This window comes from Dryobates pubescens, chromosome 11 (assembly GCF_014839835.1).
Source record: "Dryobates pubescens isolate bDryPub1 chromosome 11, bDryPub1.pri, whole genome shotgun sequence".
Lineage (NCBI taxonomy): Eukaryota > Metazoa > Chordata > Aves > Piciformes > Picidae > Dryobates > Dryobates pubescens.
This window is the reverse complement of record NC_071622.1, coordinates 24,768,122-24,791,742: the sequence shown is the minus strand read 5'-3', so window position 1 is coordinate 24,791,742 and position 23,621 is coordinate 24,768,122. Positions and strand designations below refer to the sequence as shown.

General features: G+C 39.1%; 1 protein-coding gene across 1 annotated transcript; it reads right to left on the bottom strand.

The window, feature by feature from the left end:
* Nucleotides 1-3,102: 3,102 nt before the first annotated feature.
* Nucleotides 3,103-23,061, bottom strand: EEIG2 (EEIG family member 2). Its single transcript, XM_054165471.1, has 11 exons — nucleotides 22,584-23,061; nucleotides 12,101-12,221; nucleotides 11,440-11,469; nucleotides 10,814-10,930; nucleotides 9,547-9,593; nucleotides 7,606-7,712; nucleotides 6,549-6,644; nucleotides 5,830-6,016; nucleotides 5,619-5,746; nucleotides 5,178-5,247; nucleotides 3,103-4,026 (listed from the first exon to the last, which is right to left on the bottom strand). Exons 1-11 carry the CDS (start codon nucleotides 22,820-22,822, stop codon nucleotides 3,984-3,986), a joined length of 1,185 nt encoding a protein of 394 aa, XP_054021446.1. The 5' UTR covers nucleotides 22,823-23,061; the 3' UTR covers nucleotides 3,103-3,983.
* Between the last annotated feature and the right edge of the window lie 560 nt (nucleotides 23,062-23,621).

The window sequence follows — 23,621 nt, the reverse complement described above, 5'->3', positions numbered from 1 at the left end:
TACCAAACCACTCTGCCATATAGGTTTGTACTATCACTAGCTGCAATTTTTACCAGTCTAGATTCTTTTAATGTAAGAACAGATTCTTAATACAGTACCAAAAAGCTTGGTTTTTTAATGCATTGATAAGAAATACCACAAGTAGTTTTCTTAGAAAAATAAGGTAATTTACAGTTAAACTATGAAAAGTTTAAGTAGTAGCAAGCCTTTTACACTCAGCTGAGGAGGATTAGTTTTGCTACTTGCAGGGTAAGGAGAGACTATACTCAGTGCCCTCACTTTCCCCAAATACTTTTAGTTGTGGAGCCTGCTTAATAATTAACCTACCAATATGCCTCACATTGCAAAATTTATTTTTCATTTGCATATAACTTTTCCTGTCCAGGAGACATATAAATAACTATATCCTAGTAATGATGCCATTAAATGTTCATGGACTAGAGATAAAGTTTAATAAGCTGCAAAGGAAAAATTTGAAAAGCAGTAGAGAAAGTTAAAGGTCAGAAACTTCCAGTTAGGTTTGCCATTTTTGCATTAAAAAAAAAAGAAAAAAAAGAATTGTTTAGAAATAAATCCCAAACTGAAGACATCAGTTTATTGAACATCAGAGATTTGCATTTAAATACAGTAAAAAAACCCCCAAACCCTAACCACCAACACAAACCAAACAGTTTACTGTGAGAGTCTGCAGTATTCTTGATAACACAGTTTACAAAAAAGAAACTACTACATCTAAGCACGGTTATATTCCACTTAAAATATGCACAATTAGAGACTCGCTTCATAAAAATGGTGTAACTGAAGTCAGAATAAATTACTATGATACAGTTGTGTTAACAGCTTAATTACCATGTAAACTTCCCTCCTCTTTTGAACACCTGCTCGGGCAAGAAAATTACTGCTTTCTGGTAAACAAAATACCTAATCTGTGGCAGTTAAAATAACTATGTGTTATTCTTTTAACAAAGAATATAAATCTGGGCTATGGAAACTTCTTTAAGTATTGCCTAAGTAGCTGTACAATGTTTCTTCAAAGTTTGGTTTCCTTAAACTATGCCTAGTTTTCCTTTTAGTAAACTTTAGTGAGCTACCTTCTGCCTACTACTGGTTTCAATAGATCTGTCCACAAGCGTAGCAGTGATTAAAAAGTACTGAAAGCAACCAATTTATTCAAATTTTGTGCATCTTTTGGCTTGCAGTAGTATCTATTTTGATACAAATAAGTTATATAACAGGAAAGGAAACTATCATGTTTTAGAGGTAGTTGAGTAGAATCAGAGAATGGTCTGGAGTGGAAGGGACCTCCAAAGGTCCTAGCAGTTACATGGTCTCTGTTTAGAATTCCTGTGAAGGACAGAAATGGCTAATACCACACTTCTCTTAACAGCAGCTACAATACAATCTTTGTATTAATTCTTCTGCCCATTAGACTACATTAGTGATAATTTACATAATTACAATTAGTATTATATCATTAGCAGTAGGAAATAAAAGTATAAATAACTGAAAAATAGCTCATATTTACCATATTCAATAACAGTATTTGAGTGTTAAAATCTGAAACCTCCTTAAACCCAATTTATCTCAATAATTCTATGGATTTATGGAAAACAAAGCCTGCTTTTCCTACTGAATAATAAACTGTAGGCTACTTACACTTCAATTAAAGAGTGTCAGACATCACTGAGTAGGTTTTAAGTACTCAGAGCCTACAAAAATGGCCACATAATTTGTGTTTTTATTTATTCCAAGCCTTTTTGGATAAGCAATACATCTAATTGTAAGAAAATTAAGGTCGATTGCACTTTGATAGCAGAGACAAGCCTGCATTAGAACTGTGTCACCTAATATGTCCATTAGAAAATGGCTTTTTTTCATAGCTCTTGAAGAGAATTTTAAGAGATCCTTAATCTTTCTTGCCTGTCAGGCAAATTGCTTTTCTTGCAAATTAAATAGAGTACATTTGTCTTAATGTAACAGTGGACACGTAATGAAAGAAGAAGTTGTCCTGGAAGAGGCATTAAAACCATCAAAACCTGTCTGGTCACTGCCCTTTTTCTTCCTTCCCTGTTGTAGGGTCCAAGTTTGAGGTCGAGCAGGGGGCAGAAGCTGGACCCTGAGCCTTGCGTTTCAGAGAGGCAACTGCATGTGTCAGAGGCTGAGTGAAGGCATGCCAGTTTTGCTTGCCAGACAACGTTTTGAACTGATGGGCAGGATTTGAATAGGTAATCTGCCATTGGGCTGTTCAGTTTTCAAAAAGGGAATTTATAGGGGATGATTTCAGAGCCTACTACTTCTCCCCCCTGTTTGTTAATGGGATTCAAGGTGACAAGCACTGAGTCACAGATATCTGCCGCAGCAGTGTGCTCTCCCTCTCTCTCACTTCCTCTAATTTGGATTCTGCTCTTTGGATTATTTTTGCCTTTTGGATTAACAATTGCAACTCAGATCATCGCTTCATTCAGCAAAGGTTTTGGTAGTTAACAGCTTGGCGGTTCGTGAGTAACTTACGCTAATATACCTGGTTATTTCTAAGGTTTATAGCTTGTTTATCTGTTGGTTAGCTCTGTTGTGAACCCAAGGTGGTCCATCTTGACACCAGAGCAGTGTTGCTGTTTGTTTTGCACTGAGAAGTTTCCAGTTTGTTCCTCTCTATTCCAACTTCTGATTTTCCTAGACTATTAGTCCACTGTTTATTAGCATCCTATTGTGTGTAATCAATTTATTATTGACCGGGCAAATGAACCTGGATCAAATTGGCTCAGAAAAATAATTTTAGATATTTAATAAATCATATTCATATTTTATCATATTTCCAGCTTATCAATTTGGTCAAAACTATATCAGAAGTGTTCAACAAATCTGCTGCACAATAAGACTACTTCAGAGTGCAGACTACATCTACAATAAAGTGCTCTTCTTAATAAGTTACATGGATAATAGTATAGATGTTCACCTAGTTTTAAAACAGAAGTTGCTTAGTAAATAGTTCAATCTCCCCGTACCTCCTCAATCCCACAAGGCACATTCAAAACACAAGCCAAGCACTAACCAGCTGCAAAGGATTAAGCTACAACAGCAACCAAAAAAACCACCAAAACCACCTATATATCGTAAGTGGTAGAAAACTATTGACTAGGTTTGTAAACAGTACCATTCCATTGGATCTCAAGGTTAATGCGTTATTGAAGTGAGTTTCTGTGGAAGCAGCTTTTCAACTCCAGATTTAATAATTGGGTCAGTTTTCTTGACAATACATCACTGTGCCTTAGTATTTTGATGTGGAATTCCACTTTTTTTTTTTTTTTTTTAATTTTATTTTATGTATTTAAGCCTCTAGATTTGATTTATGTTTAACACAACTGATTTCTGGCTGGTTTAGATCCATTTAGCATTGTGGTTTTTTAAATACATTTGATGTTCTCCTCTACTGTTCATTGTATGGTTGAAGTTATGCTCAGTACTCTAAGAAAAGGCTTTGGTTGTGTTAAAACACAGCTGGGCTGTTTTGAGGAGGCCTTAATTTTAACTGGATACTCATTTTGACTTGATACAAGTAATTAGCTTTTGTATGACTAAAATGGCAGATAGGATCAAACTTTTTTCAGGTTCTCAAATGAAGACCAGCTTTCAGAAGCTTTAGAAAAGAAATTATGAACTAAGTGTATTACAAGTGATCTCCTATATAAAACACTGAAATAGGACTCACTTCTTCATGCTTCCAAATAAGTTTTACACGAAACACAAGTGTTTCCACTAAAATCAGGTAGAGCTGACAAAAAGAGTTCAAGTGCTCACTGAAGGTATACATAGCCAAACATTGCCTTAATACCACAGATGAGGCTCTACAAGTGAGAGACAGTCCATTACTTTTCAAAAAAGGATTGCTTCAGTTTGTGTTGACTTTCCCAACTCTTGAAATGAAGCAAACACAACCAGGAGTAACAGCAGAGCTTCAGGTTTTCCTAGTTTGCCATTCTACTCTAGCGTTTTATCACCACCTGCTCATATGCTCCAGATCCTGCTCTGAAAGGATGTTCAAAAGATGTTAGTTCACCTTCAATTTAAATGGATGCTAAATAGCAATTATCACAGGTCAGCAAGTTTACAGTTTAAACAATAACCAACCCCACCACTATCACGCTAAAAAGAAAATACAACCCCACAACAGATACCCTTCCCAACTACACAGCTAGTTCTAGACATCTATGAGCTGGGTTCTACACACTGGCCACAACACCCCCACGCAGTGCTACAGGCTAGTGTTGGAGTGGCTGGAGAGCAGCCAGGCAGAAAGGGACCTGGGGGTACTGGTTGACAGCTGGCTGAACAGGAGCCAGCAGTGTGCCCAGGTGGACAAGAAGGCCAAAAGCATCCTGGCCTGTATCAGAAATAGTGTGGCCAGCAGGAGCAGGGAAGTCATTCTGCCCATGTACTCAGCACTGGTTTGGCCACACCATGAGTACTTAGCTGCCTTGATACCTAATGCCAGAAGTACTTGCTGAATTTGCTGAAATACTGATGCTAAGGTAATTTCTTGAGATAAAGAAAAAATATTAAGAATTAGACTGGACTGCAGAATCATGGTATTAGAACATATTCTTATCTGTTTTTAATGTTTTCTGATGTGAGAAGACATACATTCAGGGTAAGAGTATGTATCGGTATTTGAAAAGGGTTTAAAGAAGAAAAAAAATCTGGTTTTAAACTTAAAGGGCTACAAACAATTGAAAGGTTAACAAGCCATTTAAAGAAGAATAATGTAGCATATGGAAACAGAGTTGTGAGTAAATCAATAAGAAAATTAGGCTTATTATCAGGAAAACATAGAAGTTTGATAATATAGATATTTAAAACGCTGAAGACCACCTTCCAGCTCCAAAGAGTAAAGTATTAAGTCTGTAGAGCTAATATTTCAAACTGGTGCCTGTTTCTGGTGTTCAGACTGAAACATTGCTCACATCTGAAAACTCTCGAACTGAGACTCTTCAGAAATTCCAGAATTTGTTATTTTCAGAGCTGACATATCAGTTCTCTTTTTGAAACTTATCTATGTGTTTTGTTTTAAAGTCTGACAATCTAGTTCTTTTGATGATTGTAAAAGATACAGAATAATTGCTGGTTAAGAGGCATTTTTGTTTAGTTTAACCTACAGATTAGTTGTTGAGGCTACATACCTGTTAGGTAGGTGATGGCTCCCAAAAGAAGTGCTTCCACCAGGGCCCACAAATAATCTTAAACCTTCTTCTACAAAGCAAGCAAATTAACACATTAGCTTCCTAAGCTAAAACTGAAGTCAGCCTAAAGCTACCAGTTTTGTAACTTGTACTTTCAGATGCAAATGTTTTTAGTAATGAAGAACCAAACTTCATGTGGTATGGGTTGGAGGAACTACCTCTGTTGTAGATTCGCCTCTTTTCATGCTCAAAGTAATTCTCTGGAAAAATAAGTCATGTAAAGGTATTCAACTTCTAGGGGACAGGATGAAGCAGAAAATGTAGTGATCCACATGCACAGTCCTTACGATTACAAGCAACAGCGGCTATGAAGAGAGTGGATTTTCTTAAAGCCTGCAATATGCAGCAACCTTCCCTAAGCTTCCCTATTTATCTCCATACCTTCTGCGCTTGAGTCTAAACTGAAATCTTGACTCTGGAGTATTGTTTCAACTATATCATCAGCATCAACTCTGGTAGCATCGACCCTCTTCAGCTGTGACTCCACAGAGTCTTGCTTTACAGGATGTCTGCAAAAATAAATAGTGCACTTAGAAGTGGTACAGAAAATAGGTCTGTCTTCTGCTAGATAAAGTTTTCAATGTCAGGGTACCTGCAGAGTTTTTCTGATGGTGCATCATTAACAGATGTGTCAATGCTAGCTTCAGTTACTCTTGTCTCAGACTCTTCCCGTAGTTCTAGGATACTTCCAATTCCTGTTGAGGTACTACTCACTGAGGTGTTTCTCCTGTGGCAGAGTTCAGATAGACTGGCTGATCTTGAGTGGCATGTGCTGTATCCTGTTGAGAAAGTACAGGAGAGCTAGGTTGGGTATCCTCTTGACAGCCAAGGTCATTACTTACATGTTACCATCCTAAAAGCATAATTGTGTTCTGTTGTCTTATAGAGATTTTGAAAGCTTTATGAATGAATGTGCACACATCAACTGGGCAGGTCACTTTGGGTTTAGAATTCTAGCTCATGCTGTTTTCTTCTTGTTCCAAATAACTCTTGCTTCCTAACAAATAAAATGACTTGGTATCCTTACTTCCTCTTCAGCTTTTAGAGCTAAGTCTCCAATTTAAGTTTGAAGAGGTGAAAATCCGATTCATATATGTCAATGGAAGGAGCTAAAGGAAAAAGGTGTTTCACATCTGAGGAGGAAATTCATTGTGCTTCTAAGTGGGAAAAAAAAATGTTACCCTCCCCACACCTGAAAATCCTTTCAATTTCAAAGCATTTTGCAAAACATGCTGATGATACTTTTTTTCTATAATCTAAAACTGTGAAAATAAACAAACCCCAACAATTCACAAAGTTTTTAACAGTTACCTGACAGTTTTGATTGCTGACTTGCATAGCTCGATGTTCTGGAATGTCCACATGCACCAAGTTCATCTGGAACTGAGGCACTCTTTGATGACTTATCTGCAACATGGGTAAGTCAGATACTCTTGCTAAAGCCAGCCTTGTTATTAGTTTGCCTGTGAACTTGATTAGACTCAAATGTCAGATTTCCCAGATGGATTAAGGACTTGACAATGATTTTCTACAAACTCTTTGAAGATTTAAACACTGGAAAAATACTCTGTGCATTAACAAATATGCATTCCTTTAAAAAAACCCAACAACAAAAAACCCAACATTTCTGGCCAAGTAAAACAGAGAGAACCACTGGGTTAGAAAGATATGCATGAAATGTGATTCTAGATTTGCTTGTACACTGCTGATGTTGAGGAGATTGCCATGCTTTCCTTATTACTATAGTAGAATGGTGTTTTCTGGCTGAAAAAGTTAAGACTACTGAACTTGTGTTTAGGGTGGAAACTAATAAACTATGTAAAAGCCTGAAGCTCATTAACAAGAAAAACACTCTCCCTTCTCAATACAACAACAAAAAATTCAAAACCTCCCAAATTTCAAGCTGCAATGAAGTGGTTTAACAGTACTTTCCCCCCCAGTAATTATATTTTGGAGTAACTACTTTGATTTTAAACAACACTCAGAACTTTTACAACTCAATATTTACATAGTTTTGCATATCCCTATGACTTATAAATTGAAAATTAAGAGCCAGATTAAATGCTCCATCAAAATACAAATCCCAGGCCAAATGTGTCACACAGAAAACTAAATATTATAAATGTTAAAAAGAAGGCAGGCTATTAATCAAATTTATTTTCTTTCTTTCCATTATATAAACTTAGAAGAGCGAAAAAAGAGATGCCATTAATGTTATCTTGAAGAGCTTCTCAACAAATAACCAAAGAAGGTCTTTTTGTGGGCCAAGTGTCAGCATCTCTTTAAGATCTGAAGTATTCTGTATATCTCCTTGAAGCTATGAAGCCAGTTATTAAAGAACTAAGAAATTAAGAGCGTTATTTTATACCTGCTATGCCCAGAGGTACTACTTTTAACTTTTCTCCACCTTTCCTGTCTTCATGCAGAGCTTCTGATTCTCCAGCAATTGCTATAGACATGGCTGTGGAAGGAGGCCTGCAAGAAAAAGGTGGTTAAGATTTGCCTTAACCCCTCCAAACTGCTTATCACAGATTTGTTTTTTCAAGTAAGCTGGTATAATTCATACTGTGCTTCAACTTAATAGGCTGGTAAGTTTTTGGTTTGGTTTGTTTTCTGAAAACATGCTGCTTAAGGACATCTTCCAGAATCCATCTATCTGCTCAGCCCTCAGTCCTTCAGGCTTCTGGGGGATCCTTGGAAAGGCTTTTCATTTTTTCATGACTGATAGAGTGATATGTGTTTATTTTTAAATTCTTTTTTCCCCCTCCCCTTTTTGGAGTGTCTGAATCACAGGATAATATATTTGCTAAGACTATATATAGTTCAGCATTTCATGGAGTACATGGTAAGATTGTAAGTTTAAAAACCAACCAAACAAAAAAAAGCACTCAACATAAAATGCAAAACAGTTGGCCTCCTTGGCTTGTGCACTGGGATGTACTCCTGGCTTTGTTTCATCTCTGTTACATGGGGAGACTGTGGGCTAATGCTCCTCTCACTCCTAGCAAAGGGGCCTGTGTTACTGTAAATTCTGCCTCCTGCAAAAATAAAAAACCCATAATGTGTGGCGTAATTTAAATTTGGTTAAATATTTTTAAAAGCTTTTAATAAAGCTTAAATGCTCATTTCAGGTTGTGCTAAGACCCAATGGGTATTTTTTAGAAAGAATAAACCTTTAAATTCATGTTCTGTTAGTACAAAAGAAACTAACTAAAAAAAAAAGTCTGAGTGAAAGTAATCTTCTCTTGTAAGCAAATCCAACTAAACTATTTTTCAAGATGTTACCAAGACATTTTTTAATGCTTTTTTATTTTTGACTTTGGGGACACTTGGCTTGCACACAAATTGATACTTGTTGGCAGCTTTATATTTAATATAGTCAATAAATTAGTCTGTGTACAGTAGCATACCCTCTCTTACGTTTGCAAGTGAAGAGGGAGAAAAAATACTTCTATAAACACAGCACTTTTGTGACTTAGCTGCCTAATATACCTTCGAATGCAGAAACTGAATGCTTTCAGGGATGTCACCCCAGATCAAACATTAAGCCTTCTAGGCTTCCTCATTAAATATGTAGCACATTCCAGGTTGTGATAATTTTAAGGTTTGTTTTTCCTTCTATGAAGGACATCTGGATTAGATAATTTTTTGTCTGCTTGTGCTGAAAGTTTATGTTCCAGGAAATGGTTATGTCATGAGTTTGGAAGAAAATGCCAAGTCTGAATAATTTCAATTAGCACTTTTTTCCTAGGGAGCCAGAAAGCTTTAGTAACAGACAGTAAAGAACAGAAATACATTGTTTTACTATTTATATATTTATCTTGGTCATTAGAAAGAAGTTCTTTACTATGAGGTTTGTGGAACAGGTTGCCCAGGGAGGTGGTGGAAGCCCCATTGAAGGTCAGGCGTGGTGGGGCTCCGAGCAACCTGATCTAGCTGAGGATGTCCCTGCTTACTGCAGGGGTATTGGACTAGATGAGCTGTAAATGTCCCTTCCAACCCAATGCATTCTATGATTAGTATGCAGGACTAATGATGAGTTTCAAGTACAGATGTACAGGCTCATGTCCTTTGCTTGAAAATATACGAAGTATTTAACAGCAAGGAGAACTGTACTACTTCTACTGGTATTTTTACTGTTATCCATCATTCAGCTACCATCCCATTTGTCCACTTTTTTTTTTTTTTTTTAAATATGGTTGTCAGCTTGGAGAGCTTTATAAATGCAAATTAGAAGTGTAGTTCTGCACATGGAATGTATGACCAAAACAGTATCCCAACACAGCCTTTTTTTTTTTCATAAGCTTACGTTTTAAAGCACGGGTCTCCAGACATGAGCTGCATGTTGATCAAAACCTGCACATTAAGAAAACAAGAAAACACCGTAAGAAATTTGAATTGGTATGTGATACATGGACATGTCACTGAGTTGTAATTGCCACAAATCTTACATTTAAGTAAGGTAAAATACCATACTCACATAGCAAATAAACAGGCAAAATAACTACTTTTTTTTTTTTTGTACACATGCAAACAACATGGAATAGCATTTAAGTTAACATAGTTGCATGTACAAGATTTTACACAAGATACATAGGTGGAGAAGAATCTTAGAAACATCAATAGTTGAGATGGCTTCGGGGGGAAAATAGAGACGGGAAATCTAGAAGATTGATAAGCAAACGCGATATTGTTTAAAACTGTGGGTGCTGAAGTATGTTCTTTGCTGAGAGTGTTTAGCAAACAGCTAGCATACAAGAACTGGTTGTGCTAACATCAGAGGTAAAGTAAAACCACAAAAGGTAAATAATGCCATAGCACAACAATGCATTTGGAAGGCTTCTTAGCTTGGTCAAAGCCATCGATTAGAAGTCTTGTGTAACAAGTCTGTGACAGTCTTAATGAAATCAGAAAGGGTATGCTTAAATGCTGCACTCCATAGTGTGAGAAATTAATTCCAGTGCCTTGGTAGGAAAGGCATTATTAATTTATTTTATTTTTCAATTCAGTGGTAACATTCTGTGTGTAGTTATTTTCAGGTTAATGCAGCTCATACAATTTTAACTCCCTGCACTAATAGGAGAGAACAGCAGAGCTGGTTCCTTCTGACAATGCTTCCCAGTTGTTACACTGATCAAATAGAAAAGGGAATGTTCCAGGAGCCATGGAGGTGTTGAAGTTGGCTTGTACATAAATAAGCCAATTAAGAGACTCACTTTTAGAAGAGCTGCACAGAAAGTTGCCCACTCTTGAGGATATACTCCCTGCATTTATGTGAGTGTATTAACCTTTTCATCATGCTTCCTTATTTCATTTTTCTATTTCTGCTAAAATAGGAATATTTTTGAAAGCTCTTCTTTTGCAGCTATCCAGCTCCATTTCAAAGAGTAGGAGAAATCCTGGTTTTGACTGGCTTGATTTCAGTGATTCCATGCAATACCATTGTTTTTCCACCAAATAGTTTTTCTTCTAGAAAGAGATTCAGCAAATATGTTTTAAATTTCATTAAAATGTAATTTTAAATTTCACTTCTTATCTGCTCTGTTAGTTTCAGTATGAAAAAGGAAACCAATTACTTTGAGAATGGAGTTATCCTGTCTTGTATTTTTGGTATCATAACCTTCCAGTAAACAGCGACGAGTGGTATTTCCCGATCCAGCAAATTCTGCTAGATTTAGATCTGCGAACCCCAGCTGTTAAGAGACAACAAAATTAGTAGTAAGTATATTACTAAATGAAAGTACTTTCTCCATGCATAATATTGAGTGCCTCTCAACAGCAGTTTCTCTCCAATGTAAGAGGATGCCCATTAAAGGTAGTGGCCCGAGGCAAAAAGCAGAAAACAAACACCAAGTGTTAAATTCTGCGTAACTATTGAAGTTAAAAATTGCAATTAAAAATTGAAGTCCCAAGAGAAAGAAAAGAACAAAGAGAGGCCTATTTTTTAAAACAAACACATGCAGAAGGGTTTACTTTTATCAAGCCTTTCACCATACTAACTTGAAAGAAAAAATAAATAAATCTGGTGGTATCAGTATGTGCTTATTGAACACACTGACAGAGTTCCAACACCACTGTGTCACTATAATACATATAATAAAATCATGGGTATTTCATCACTATTCTGGAATTACGTTAAAGGGCATAAAATGATAAGAAAGAAAACCTAATCATTAGCAGAATTAGATATATATCAATTTACCTTTGCATATGCCCTTCCTCCTTTCAACTCCTAGAAAAAAAAGAAATAAAAACCATGCCATTAAAACTATTAAAGATACTGACTGGAGGCAGCGGGTGTTTGGTTTTGTTTTGGTTTGGTTTTTAGAAAAACAAATACTAATCTTCATTTTAAAATAGCTCAACACATATTTGCTAGGCTGGTACTATTGCCCTTTAGAACTTAGCATTAATACTGGGTTTGGTGCAGGCCAGCTGAAGATGGTCATCTTGCAGAGGGAGATGTCTGAGTGCCTGATGCTAGCCAGCACTTGGGTCTTGCAAAGTCTAGCCCCAAAGGTAAGAAATACCACATACAATTCTGGTACTTAAAACAGTTCCAGGCTTCTAAGTTTACTGCTGCTTGCTAGAATTATCTGTCAATGGCTAACTCTATAAAGACTGATAAACAATTCCTTTGACGTCCTGCTGGAATAAGTGTTCTTGTCTATATGAACAAAAACCCCACATTAATTGGTCAAACTAAGGCAATCAATAAGATTACCACAAAATTTTTACTGGAAAAGTACATGGCATGGAGGCAGCTAAAATTTGTCTTCTGTAGTTCACCAGACATTTAAAAATTAAAGCACAAGTAAAGAAAGAGTAAGGAAATCAGAGAGAACAAACACAGCATGACTTACCTTCCGTACAGACACTCTACAAATGCAAGCATCCAGAATCCCTGTTGTGGCGCTGGCAGAGATTTTACACATAAATAAGAACTTCTTCTTCCAACGGACACAGTTTGCCTGTACTACCTCCCTGTAAAAAGAAAACATATGCTTATTGTCAGTTGCATATACATTCAGGGCCATAAAGCTGAAGAACAATCATAATAATGAAGGAATAATCATCCTTCATCCTTGTCTTTGTCTAGCAAGACTAGTAACTGTTCCAAACACTGAACACAGTATTAAACCTACAGAAAAATTCAACAGCCATCTGTTTTTGCAAATGAGTAAGACTCTTGATTTCTCCAGTTTCCCTAAGGAGAGTGAAGTCTTGCTGAACATTAGCTTCCAGGCACTGTCTTCCAAGCTGATGAGCTTTGCAATGTGTTTAAGATAGCATCTTTGACAACCAGTTTTTCAGTACAGAGCAAGGGAGCATCCTATAGGCAGAACTAGCATTTAATGCACTTTGGGCATACAAGAATTTTGGCTACGTGATGGGAGCCATTTCAGAGCAAAATTAGATGACCAGTATCTGAATGGAATTGTTCATTGTAGGAGGATTACAACCTGACAATAAGCTGCAGATGAAAAATGGCAAAATATAGGACACTTTCAGATATATTAATATTATTGTATAGGGCTCAAATGGAACATATTATTCTATCAGTGTAACTCTGAGCAGGAACAGACTCCAAAATGAATAGGCACAGGGAGGACAACTAAAAAACTCCTGTATCTTAGAAGAAAAAAAAACAAACAACAAAACTGTAATAAAAATACACTAAGTAATTCAAACATGTCAGAGACCAAATAACTTTAAATCAAATAAAAAGTGATTAGGGCCAAAATAAGACATAATCAAACGCTCATTTAAAACTGCAGATTGGAAGTTCTCAAACCACAGAGCAAGCTTTTAGAACAGCCCTCAAATAAGAGAAGTAGGAGAAAAAAAAAATCTTACTGTAGTTAAAGGCAAGGTTGGCCAAGTTTGTCAATAACAGGGGACATAAAGACTGATTCTGAGGGACCTGCCTCAATGATCAAAAGCTTTTTTCTAGTCTCATGTTACTAAACATGGAGAAACTGTGCTAGTTTTTTCTACCACACTAATCAATCAAATACAGTCTTCTCATATTAAAGCAATACTTGTCCTTCTCTTTCTAATCTGTTGCTATATGTTATATTAACTTCTTAGAGAAGCGTTCATTGAAGATCCAATCTAACATCTTTAACAGAGGTAGAATTCCGTGGTTCCACATAAGGTGTAGTCAAGAGTTCATTGATGGTGGAGAAATGATGGATCGCAAGCTCCACTTTGCTTTGTTGCTGAGATCTCCAGCTGCAGTGCTCACTGTCATCGTGACTTCCTAAGGTAGGAATAAACTAGTCTGCCTAAAATGAGTCATTTCAGTGACCACAGCAGACTAAGAGATTCTGATGATACACCACTGAGTCATATTTGAGCATGTGACCTAAAAGGAACAGGCTCTGCACACCATGAGCTACCTACCTTCTATCCGTTGTGTTTTATATTGTCAACTTCCCTGTGCTTTGGAAAAAAAATAAATCCCCAACTGCCAGTATATGAGTTACTTAAATCAAAAATAGAATCTGAATTCAAAAAAGGCAAATTACTAATATCCTCTACTGGAAACAGCCCTAAGCAAGAAGTCATGAAGTTAAATGCAACATTAAAGACAGTTGATAATCAAGTTGATAATATAAGCATCACCACATGTGAACCAGTTTTACTGCTAATGAGCACCAGAAGCAAAAGGCCTGCACTGATACTGAAAGACAGTAGACTTAGTCATGCCCTCAGCCCTGCTGGTAGTTACTCTAACTTTCAAGAGCTTGTTAGACTAGAAGACTTGAGAAGGTGAATTGAATGCAGATTCACTAAGTGATATGGTTAGCCACAATTTTCTTTCACTTAAAATGCCACATCTTGGCACGTTGGTAGTATTCCTCCCAAAAATATCCAAACTCACAGACACAAAAAAACCCCCAGAGTCAGATTTTTTAATGTAGTTCCAGCAGAGCATAAGGATCTCAGTTTTAACACACCACTGTAATTCAAAAGCTTATATGTTAGAAAGATAATTACAAATGGTGTTACCTAAACAAAGTGATTGTTGTAGTTGACGGTCTCTTTTACTGAACTTGGAAGAGTTACTGAAATTACATCTGGCCAGAAATAACTAATCAATACTAAAATGCATGCAATTATACAGATGTTTATTAAGTTTCAGAAAGTAAGACCTCTTAGCAATTCTTTGACTTAAGCTCTACTTCTAGTCTCAGATCAAGGCATCTCAGCTATGGCCATGAATCCATATGGAGCCTGCATTTGCACATTACTATGTATCCAATTAATTCTCTAAAGGCTGTTTGAGGCTATTAAGGCAATTGATTTTTTGCCATTTACTGTTAAAAGACTGAAGATGTTCACTTGTCATCCATGAAGGCCAGAATATCCCTTCTCATAGCATCTGCTCATCATACAAGTAGGGCAGTTGCCATCACCCTTCCCTCAGGATACCATTAGGACTACCAGCAACAGAATTGCTTCTCATTTCCATTTAAGTAATAACACTTTTTCCTACAAAAACTTTGAGTTTGTTAACTCAAAGTCAAAATAACATGCAAAAATCATTGTACAATTTGGTGTTACAGTTCAGATAGTTTCTGCTTCAAAAAACAGCTTTCTACCTCTACCACACACTAAACTCAAAGCAGCTTTATGTTGTTCAATTACATAGTATTCCAGACATCACTAAGAGATAATTTAGTGAACACGAAACATATTTGTGCTTGTAAAGACAAGATAAATGTAAAAAACATCTGCTTGAGAAATCTAAGTGTCCTTATAACCTTTAAAGGTTTTGAATTTATTTCAACATACCAATACTAATGTATGTACTTCATTGTTCAAGTAAGGGAGACAGTACATAGAAAACTACTATGCTTTTGGAAGATTCAGTCCACTTTTATCACAGGTCAGGATTTACTCAGGCAGATAATTTAATAAACATTAAACAGGATGATCAGGTTTTTAATTTCTTTTACAAACAAGAAAGTAAAAGGCATAAGTTATAGATACTGATGCTCTAGTTCTCTTGTAAAAATAAATAAAACTGATAATACCTCTTCCTCCTCATAAGGATGTCCAAAAAAGTATCATTGGTTTCTTTCATTGGCACATTGGGTTTGGTTGGTTGGTTTTTGTTGGTGGGTTTTTTGTTTGTTTGGTTTTTAATCTGAAACATTTGTACACAATCTGCAAAAAAAAAAACACAACCAAAAACCAAAACCCAACCACCTCCCAGAACATTTCTACTAATTCCATTTATATAAAAGACAAATTTAACACATTTTAGTCAAGCTAATTTTTGTGTGAAAAAAGCACCAGCAAGACATTCCCATTGTGCTGGAAAAAAAAGACATCAACTAATCAGAACATTTAATTTTAAAGAGTAATATCTACGTTGATAAGATTCTTAGTTCAAGTGCAAGGCCTTTAGAAAGTAAACACTTACTTTGATTGGTTACTATGGAAATGAACCCAGATAACTTTTGGCAACTGTGCCTATACTGCAGGGTATGCTGGAGAAAGCTTTCCGTTATGAGTCAGTTTCCTATGAGCCTCACAGTCACTTTACCAAATGCAAGGCAAAACAGATGTTTTATCAATCAAAATGGATCTTTCTTACTGAGATGCATTCAAGCTTATAGGGCTTTGGTGTAATTTAGCACATGCTACCAGTAAGACCTAACCAAGAATAAATGGAATGGACAAATACTATGACATAAATTGATTCCAAAGTATTTGTGAAGTTACCATCAGTTTCTAATGCAAGATTTCAACCATAGACAAGTTCTTTTGGTATGTATTTTATGTACTGTTCAAAACTGCCATTTAGTATGATGAATGCAAGTCTTGTTTTTCCCCCATCTTACTCACAAAAGAGAAAATCAACAAGAAAGCCAACACAAAAGAAACAACAAATCCTAACCCAATCAAGTCCTCATCCTAATTTGTTAACGAGTGATGGGCTCTTTAGTTAGTTTTTTTTCCTGAAGGTGTGTATGACAACCAGATTGTTCATGTCCACAGGGATAAAGGATATGAATAATGGTTTGTTTCAGCAAACAGCTACAAAGGCAGAAATAAATCACTTTTAAAGACTTTAAGTGTCATGGGAAAAATCTCTTCTTGCCACATGGAAAAGCTTTATCAGGAGAGACCTAGAAATAAAGAAACCAAAAGTGCTTGTAGGCATTAACCAAAATACTGTGTACCATTAATTAGAAAATTGTTTATTCAAGTTTTTATCTGAATTAGTCTTGACAGCCAGTTATAAAGTTTACCTTTATGAGGATTATTATGATAAACAGATTTTCTAGTGCAATTATTCTAAAATAATTGATTATCAGGTTCTTAGACTCCAAGGTACAGCGACTAAAATGCCTTTAGAAGAGTTACATCTATGATCAAGTGCAGCTTCTACAGCACTGACTAAGTCTGGCTTGCTTCTTTTAGAGCAAAATATATCATGTTGATGAGACAGCCTGAGAGATGTTAGGCTGCTGCAGCTTCACTCTCCAGATTCAACAACAAAGCTAAAGATGTATTCCCAGTAAGCACCCACACACAACACACAGAGAAACAGCCAGCCATGTACATCACAGACACATAGAGCACTCACAAAGACAGCCAGCACAAACCGCCTGCTTCCACTGCTTGGCTCCCAGGCTATATGACAGCTAGTCCAGTTTGATCCCTGACAGCATTTACACACTTGCACACCAGCCGTGGGTCCAGCTGCTGGCATCACAGGCACACAGGGCTCTGATGCCTGGTCCCACCCCAGTGTCTGGCACCTGGTTTCACTTAGCTGGTCTCCCCAGCTGCTAGCACCCAGACACATGGGTGCTCTGTCCCATGATCCCAGGCCAATTGCTGGCACAGCAGATACACAGACCTCTGTGACCCATGGTTCCACTCCCATAGCTGGCACATAAGTCCACTCACTCAGGTCTCTCCTGTTGCTGGCATCAGAGACACCCAGGCCCTCTGACACACAGCATTGACTCCCCTCTCCCATAGACACTGAACAAAGAGCCCTTCATCCAGGAAAACATGTAGCTTCATATCAAGATACAATACACTGCACCGACTAGAAACAGGGCATGGCCAGACAAATGTACCAACCAGCAAGTTTTTAAACCCAAATGGCCCTTCTGTTTTCCCTACACTTGTCCCTTCCCTAATCACCTAACTTTATGCCTTCTTCCACTTTTAGCTCCACCCCTAAACATCTCATAATGAGCTTCTTCCTTTGATTCCATAACATGTCTTGTAATGCTGTGCAGATGCTGCCCTCAGTCCACATGGTGCTTTGGTGTCAGATCAAGAAGATGGGTTTCTGGCCTGGACAATGGGGCTAGAGGCTCTCCTAGGACAGCCCTGGAAGAGGCTTGGACAGGGTGTCCCCTTGTCCAAATCCATAATTTCAGTTTCCCACCTGCCTGTGTGTCCCTGAGCTTGTGTAGATGGACCTTTGGGCTGATGGCTTGTGTGACAGGCCCTCACTCTCCCCTACCTTTGCTTCCTGTGCTTATTTGTAGGCATGCATATGAACTTCTGTCACCTAACAGCTTCCTTCAATTAGCACTTGGCTGAATAAACTTAATACACCTAGCTCTATCCTTATACAAATTGAGTGTTTAGTGGATTGCAGTAACACAGAGCTGGTTTTAGTTGCAGGAGACAGTCTTAAAATGGGAAGGTTATCCCATCCAGATGTATATAAAATCAAACATCTTTCTTCAGCAGAAAGGCTAACAAAGAATATGAATGTCATAATGCCACCTGATAGAGAAAGGAATTAAGGCCTTAGCCTACAGTTTAACAGTTCATCAGCTGCATTTTCAGTGCCCTCAAGTGGTTCAGGCACTTTACCTCACCGTTCCTAAGCTGCCTTTAGTACTAGGAAAGTATTTATGTAATTTACAACAGGGAAAACATAGTGGTTTAGTATTTAAGAGAAGAACACCCTCTGAACCAAAATCTACTTACATTTAAAACTTGGGGAGTCTCACAGTTGAGGGGAAGACCTTCCAAGTATACTCTGCAGTAAAACTTAAACAGAGCTTCAATTTATTTCGTATATTCAGGAAGAAATAAAGTTTATTTTTCCTTTAGTATTCAGTGTTTTCTCCATGCCCGAGGCATACAAGAAAAGACATTCCTCCAACAGAAACATTTTTTCCTAAGCATTGCAAAAATACCAAACAAAACCAGTCATTTACAAACAGAGTTTCAGTGTTTCACAAACTTCAACGCTAAGCAAACCAACAAACAGCTGGCTCTGCAGGAACAACTGTTTACAGTGCACAGCTCCCCTCTGAATTTGCTTTTAGCACAAAACTTCAACAGAGCAATCATTTTCTATTCCACATATTCACTCGTAATAAACAGGTTAAATCTCTACAAGCAACATTTGCTGCCAAGTATTTATTATAAAATATGTATAAACTGATTATCGGGTGTAAACGGAGCTGCTTTGGAATACTTTTGCATATGAAAGACTGCTGCTTACAAGCAATTGCAAAGGGAAGCAGCACTGTGAAGGACAAACTGAGACAGTAGCCAGCAGTTCAAAGGAAGTGATTGTTCCCCTCTGCTGCACGTTTATGAGGCTGTATCTGCATCACTGCGTCTGTTTTTGGGGCACTCTTCGGTAGAAGTCACTCACTGATAAGACACTAAGCAGGTCCAGAGGGTGTGAGATGAGGGTGTGGAGTTATGGATGAGCGAGATGAAGCACCTGATGTAGGACAAGTTGGGAACATGGGGCTTTTACAATCTGAAAAAGAGATGAAGGAAGATCTTACTGCTATCTCTAGCTGTCACTACTGAGTTAGAGAGAAGCAGGAGCGAGACATTTCTTAGGGGGAGCAGAAAAAGGAACAGAGGAGAGAAATTCCAATACAATAAGGGGAAAGCTATTCACAATAAAAGTGGTGAAACAGAGGGGCAAGTTGATTACAAATATTGGCATCCACATTAGTACTTATTTTCTAAAGTTGACAGGACAAAGCTCTGCGCTTCCTTTCCTTTGAGCTACCTGATCTCTGGAATTCCCCTGCACCCTAGATTATTCCATTAACAGAAATAGTCCTTGAAATATTAAGGCAGTGAGATGCTACGGTGCTTGCAAATAGCAAGTTTATGACAGCAGAATACTATGCTGGTGTTGGGGAGGGGTGCATGAAGAGAGAAGATCAACAGCTCTTTTAAATGAAAGTGCCTAAGTTCCTACATAAGGTAGATACGTTAAGCATAAAAGCTTTTTGCCTCAGCTCCTATTCATTTACAGATGCCTGTCACATATGTCCTTTCAGGAACCTTTCCTGAGAAACTAGTTGTTGCTGTATCTTGCCAATAACATGTTACAAGAATCCTATTGATACACAAAGTAGTTCACTATGTACCTGCACTAGAAAAGCTGGGTTTATCTGGTCACAGAGCTTTCACATGCCTCAGGCACACACAAACATCTGCCAGACAATTACAATAGACTTGTTGTCAAGAGTCCTACTAACATGGACCATGCATTTATAACATATTGCCTTTTTCTCAGTAAAGATCTGAGAAGTTTAAAACAAACAAACAACAACAAAAAAAAAGCCCCCAAACTTTTATCTGTCTTCTTTTCATCCTACTTCAGTGTTCAGAGGGATGATGTAGGTAATCACATTGCTTGCAGGACCAGGGCTTTAATAATTCATACAGCATGATTCATGCAGCAGTGAAAAGATCACCTGAATTTCTTTTCATTACAGCTCACCACATATTCCCTTTATTCCACTGCTCCCAGCTTGTGTTTTTATGACTTTTTTTTCTCAGTGGATAAACTTCAGAAAGAGAATGCTAATAATGTTTGGATGTTTTATAGGCTGCTGATATGACTGCCTTTTTTGTTGTTATTTTTAAAGCAAGAGGCAGCAGGGTATTGGTTTCTATCAGTATCAGCTCTGAGGACTCAAGTAACTCCTCTCCCCAAAAAATTAGTTTACTAGACGTCATCAAGTAACATAAATAGAAGCCATGAAGAAGATGCAGTTTCCCCTTATGTTCTATAATGTGTAAAATTAGTTTGTGTATTGTTTTCTGAAATGCAATGTAGTTCTTTGAACTTTTAAAAACACTACAAAGATCACTATTTTAAGGCTACTGCTGCCAGCTCACAGTGAAACAAATTCATGCAACTAGATGATGATGGCCATTAGAAAGTTTTCAACTGACAAGTTTTGAAATGCTGCCACTCTGATGTTAGCTTAATTTCTTCCTTATTTATTCAGACCTTTGCTGAATCACCACTGAAAATCCATCTGTTAATTCTTAAACCAAGAGCAAAGGCACTCCCTATGCTGGTACTGAAGGATCACTGCTAAAGAATTCTTTAGCTTCCTACCAGCATACCTCAACACTCATATACCAGGTAGTCTCACATGGACCTTGATATCCCAGCATGTTTCGCTGCTGTTATTTTTAAGTCTTACTCCCAGGGAAAAGAAAAAAAAAGAAGACATTTCAAAGCTTCTTTGACTCCAGCTGTAATACTTCAACAGTTTGACATTGTCACACTTCCACTGACACTTCCTACATGCACAAACTTACCTCCTATCATGCATGTTTTAGTATAATACATTGTTCACATGCATAAAGATATGCGAGTAGTCTTTCAGGCTTTTAATCTTAGCATCATAAATAAAGACAAAAAAGGATTAAGATCACAATAATGTACTGAAAGTATCAGATTAGCTGAAATCAACTTATTTAATGTAGAGATAGTGTCCAGAACATGTCTGTCAGCCTGTAAAAAATGGCTTCAAGGCAGTAAAGGGTATATTAGGACAGTAATGGCACATTAGTGCCTAAGATCATGATTGCCATCATCTATTACTCATTAAGAAGAATGCTGAATTAAAAAAAAAAGACATGAGAACAGAACACTGATGAGTTGAAGACCCTCCAGATGTAGAGAAGAAAAATTAATCTTCAGTTATACATGCCAGTATGATGGAATGGTTAAATAAGGAGGGTTTAGGCCAAATTCTATTTTTATGCTTTTGATTCTCCTTGATTTATTCTGTTTACAGAACCAAAGGCAGATAATTCAGCAAGTTCTGCAACAGCAGTATTTTAATAAGAAAATAACTGAATATTCATAGATTGTTAGTGATTTCTCTCTGCTCCCACAATTCTAGGAGATTTTTTTCAGTAAGTCCTTTTTATGGCAATATTAATGGAATGACCTATACAACATGAGCAAGTGTAATGGGAAGGTACTTTCCTCCTCAGACCTGGAGCCACTGCACATCCTTCCTACCAACAAGGTTCTGCCTTTGCCTGGTACCTGGAAAAACCTAACCTATTTGCACTGTTTACCCACTGCTACCAGAAAATTGGGAAGCCACCCTCACAGCAGATGACAGATCTAGTGCTGAGGTACAAAAGATGAAAAAAAAACAAACCACAAAGACGCTTGTCTATCGTTGCACTGCAGAATAAAGCATGAGCGCATATGACCTGAATACGTGCAGGAAACGAGAGTTCTCCATGAAACTGTTTATGTTAACTCCCCATGTAATTATCCACAGAACGAAGCACAGTGAGCCAGTGTCAAACAGAATGAAGCTCTAGATGCACAACCCACATTCACAGGGACAGCTCTGATTTCGGACTCGGAGGCAAGAATTTCCTCCCCTCTCGTTCACTGCCCACACAGCGAGCTTTACAGCTTGAGGCATTATGGCACAGGCAACCAGTTCTAGGACAACTCTCATCACTCCCGGATTCATGTGCCCTGTTACTCATCGTTTAAGAGCCTCGATATTGGAAGAGTTAGAACTTTCAAGCAGCCACGCAGACGAGGAGACCGTAAGTGCTCCCACATCTGTCTGCAGCCATGGATGCCGGTAACACGGGTGGGACAAGACGATCCCTAGCCTGCCCTGAGCAAGACCTGACACAGGCGCTCGGAGCGTCCCTGTCCGCTCCCCTTCCCAGGGGAAAGACAAGCAGCCCTCCCACAGCCGCCAGCAGTGGCCCAGGTCGGGCACCGAAGCTGCCTCAAGAACGGGGGGCAGGTGCCAGTGAGGGGTGCAGCCGCACGGCTGCTGCCCGTCCGGGCCCCCGACCCCCGCCCAGTCAACGGCTGCTGCCCCGCGGGAGCCGGCTGAGCCCCAGCTCCCCCTTGCGGGACGCTGCCGAGGGGACGCGGGGAGTGGATGAAGCGCGCTAGAGCTGAAGGGCTGCCCGCACTCTGTAGAGACACGGATCGGAGCGAAGCCCGTCGGAAAAGCGTAGCGGTGGCGAGGGCTGCTTGCGGGGAAGCGAGCACCCGAGCAGCCTCTCGGAGATATCGGAGACACCTACCGGGAGGACTCCCCGCTGAAGCTGCCCCCGTCCAGCAGCCGCACCTTGCAGAATAGGATGCCGTTGACGAAGGGCACGGAGGAGAGCTCGTCCAGCTCCAGCTCCACGCGGAACTTGAACTTCTTCTTCTTCATCATGATGAAGGCCATGGGCCGGGGATTCCCCAGGGGCCACCCCCACACCCGGTCAGCGCCGCGGGGCAGCTCGGCTCCGCGCCGACCCCCTCGCTCCGCTCCCATGCTCGGGGCGAGGGCAGCACCGCCGGGCCGGAGCGCCGGACGCCCCGAGCTCAGCCCTCTGCCGGCCGCGGCGCCGCCGGGCCAGCGCTTACATGGCAGCCGACGCCTTCCTTTCAAACCCGCCCGCCTCCGCTCCGCCCGCTGCCGGCAACGGCCGTCGGCGGGGTGCGGCCGCGGAGCAGCTGGCTAGCGCTGCCGAACTCCGGCAGTTTGTCTGGAAGGTGTACGCGCCGGAGCGACGTTTCACGAGGGAGTAATCCGGTACGGTTGCAGGGCTGTTGAATAACGGCGAGTAGGTGTGACGCCGTCCCGTGCAGCAGAGGGTACCCGGGGCGACGGCGGCGGCAGAACGGAGGTTGTGCAATCAGGCCCGGCAGATGTACTGCCTCCCAGAGACCCCCACCTGGGTTCCGGGGCGCGTCCCGTGGAGGGAAACCTAGTGTGCCAACATTGCGGCTGTTAAATGTGTTATTTGAGAGAACACTACCAAAAGAAAACCTCATTTAGACCTCGAAAAGTCAACTCTGTATTGGTTCCTTCTACTGCAACTCGAACCTTATGAGGGTCTGTTTCAGGAATCCAGCCTGTATTTACAACTAGCTCCACGTCTGATGGTTTTGGTATGCAGAGAACGAGGAATCTACACATCTGTGTTTACATTTAAAGCAGTCCTGTGGCCCAGCTGATCACAGCAGCATATATGCACCACCCGTGTCATGTATAGTTCAACACCACCACGTGCTCTCTGGGGAACAGCTTTGTCTCAAAAACCCATTCCAGTACACTACAAAATAAAAGG

Bases quoted from the DNA above. Each gene is read 5' to 3' on its own strand.
- EEIG2 (XM_054165471.1), bottom strand. From the start codon at position 22,822: ATGGGAGCGGAGCGAGGGGGTCGGCGCGGAGCCGAGCTGCCCCGCGGC. The intron at 11,470-12,100 runs GTAAGTCATGCT...TTTTTTTTCTAG, and splicing joins GTAGAGTGTCTGTACGGAAG to GAGTTGAAAGGAGGAAGGGC. The intron at 9,594-10,813 runs GTAATTGGTTTC...CTTAATGTGCAG, and splicing joins AGGATAACTCCATTCTCAAA to GTTTTGATCAACATGCAGCT.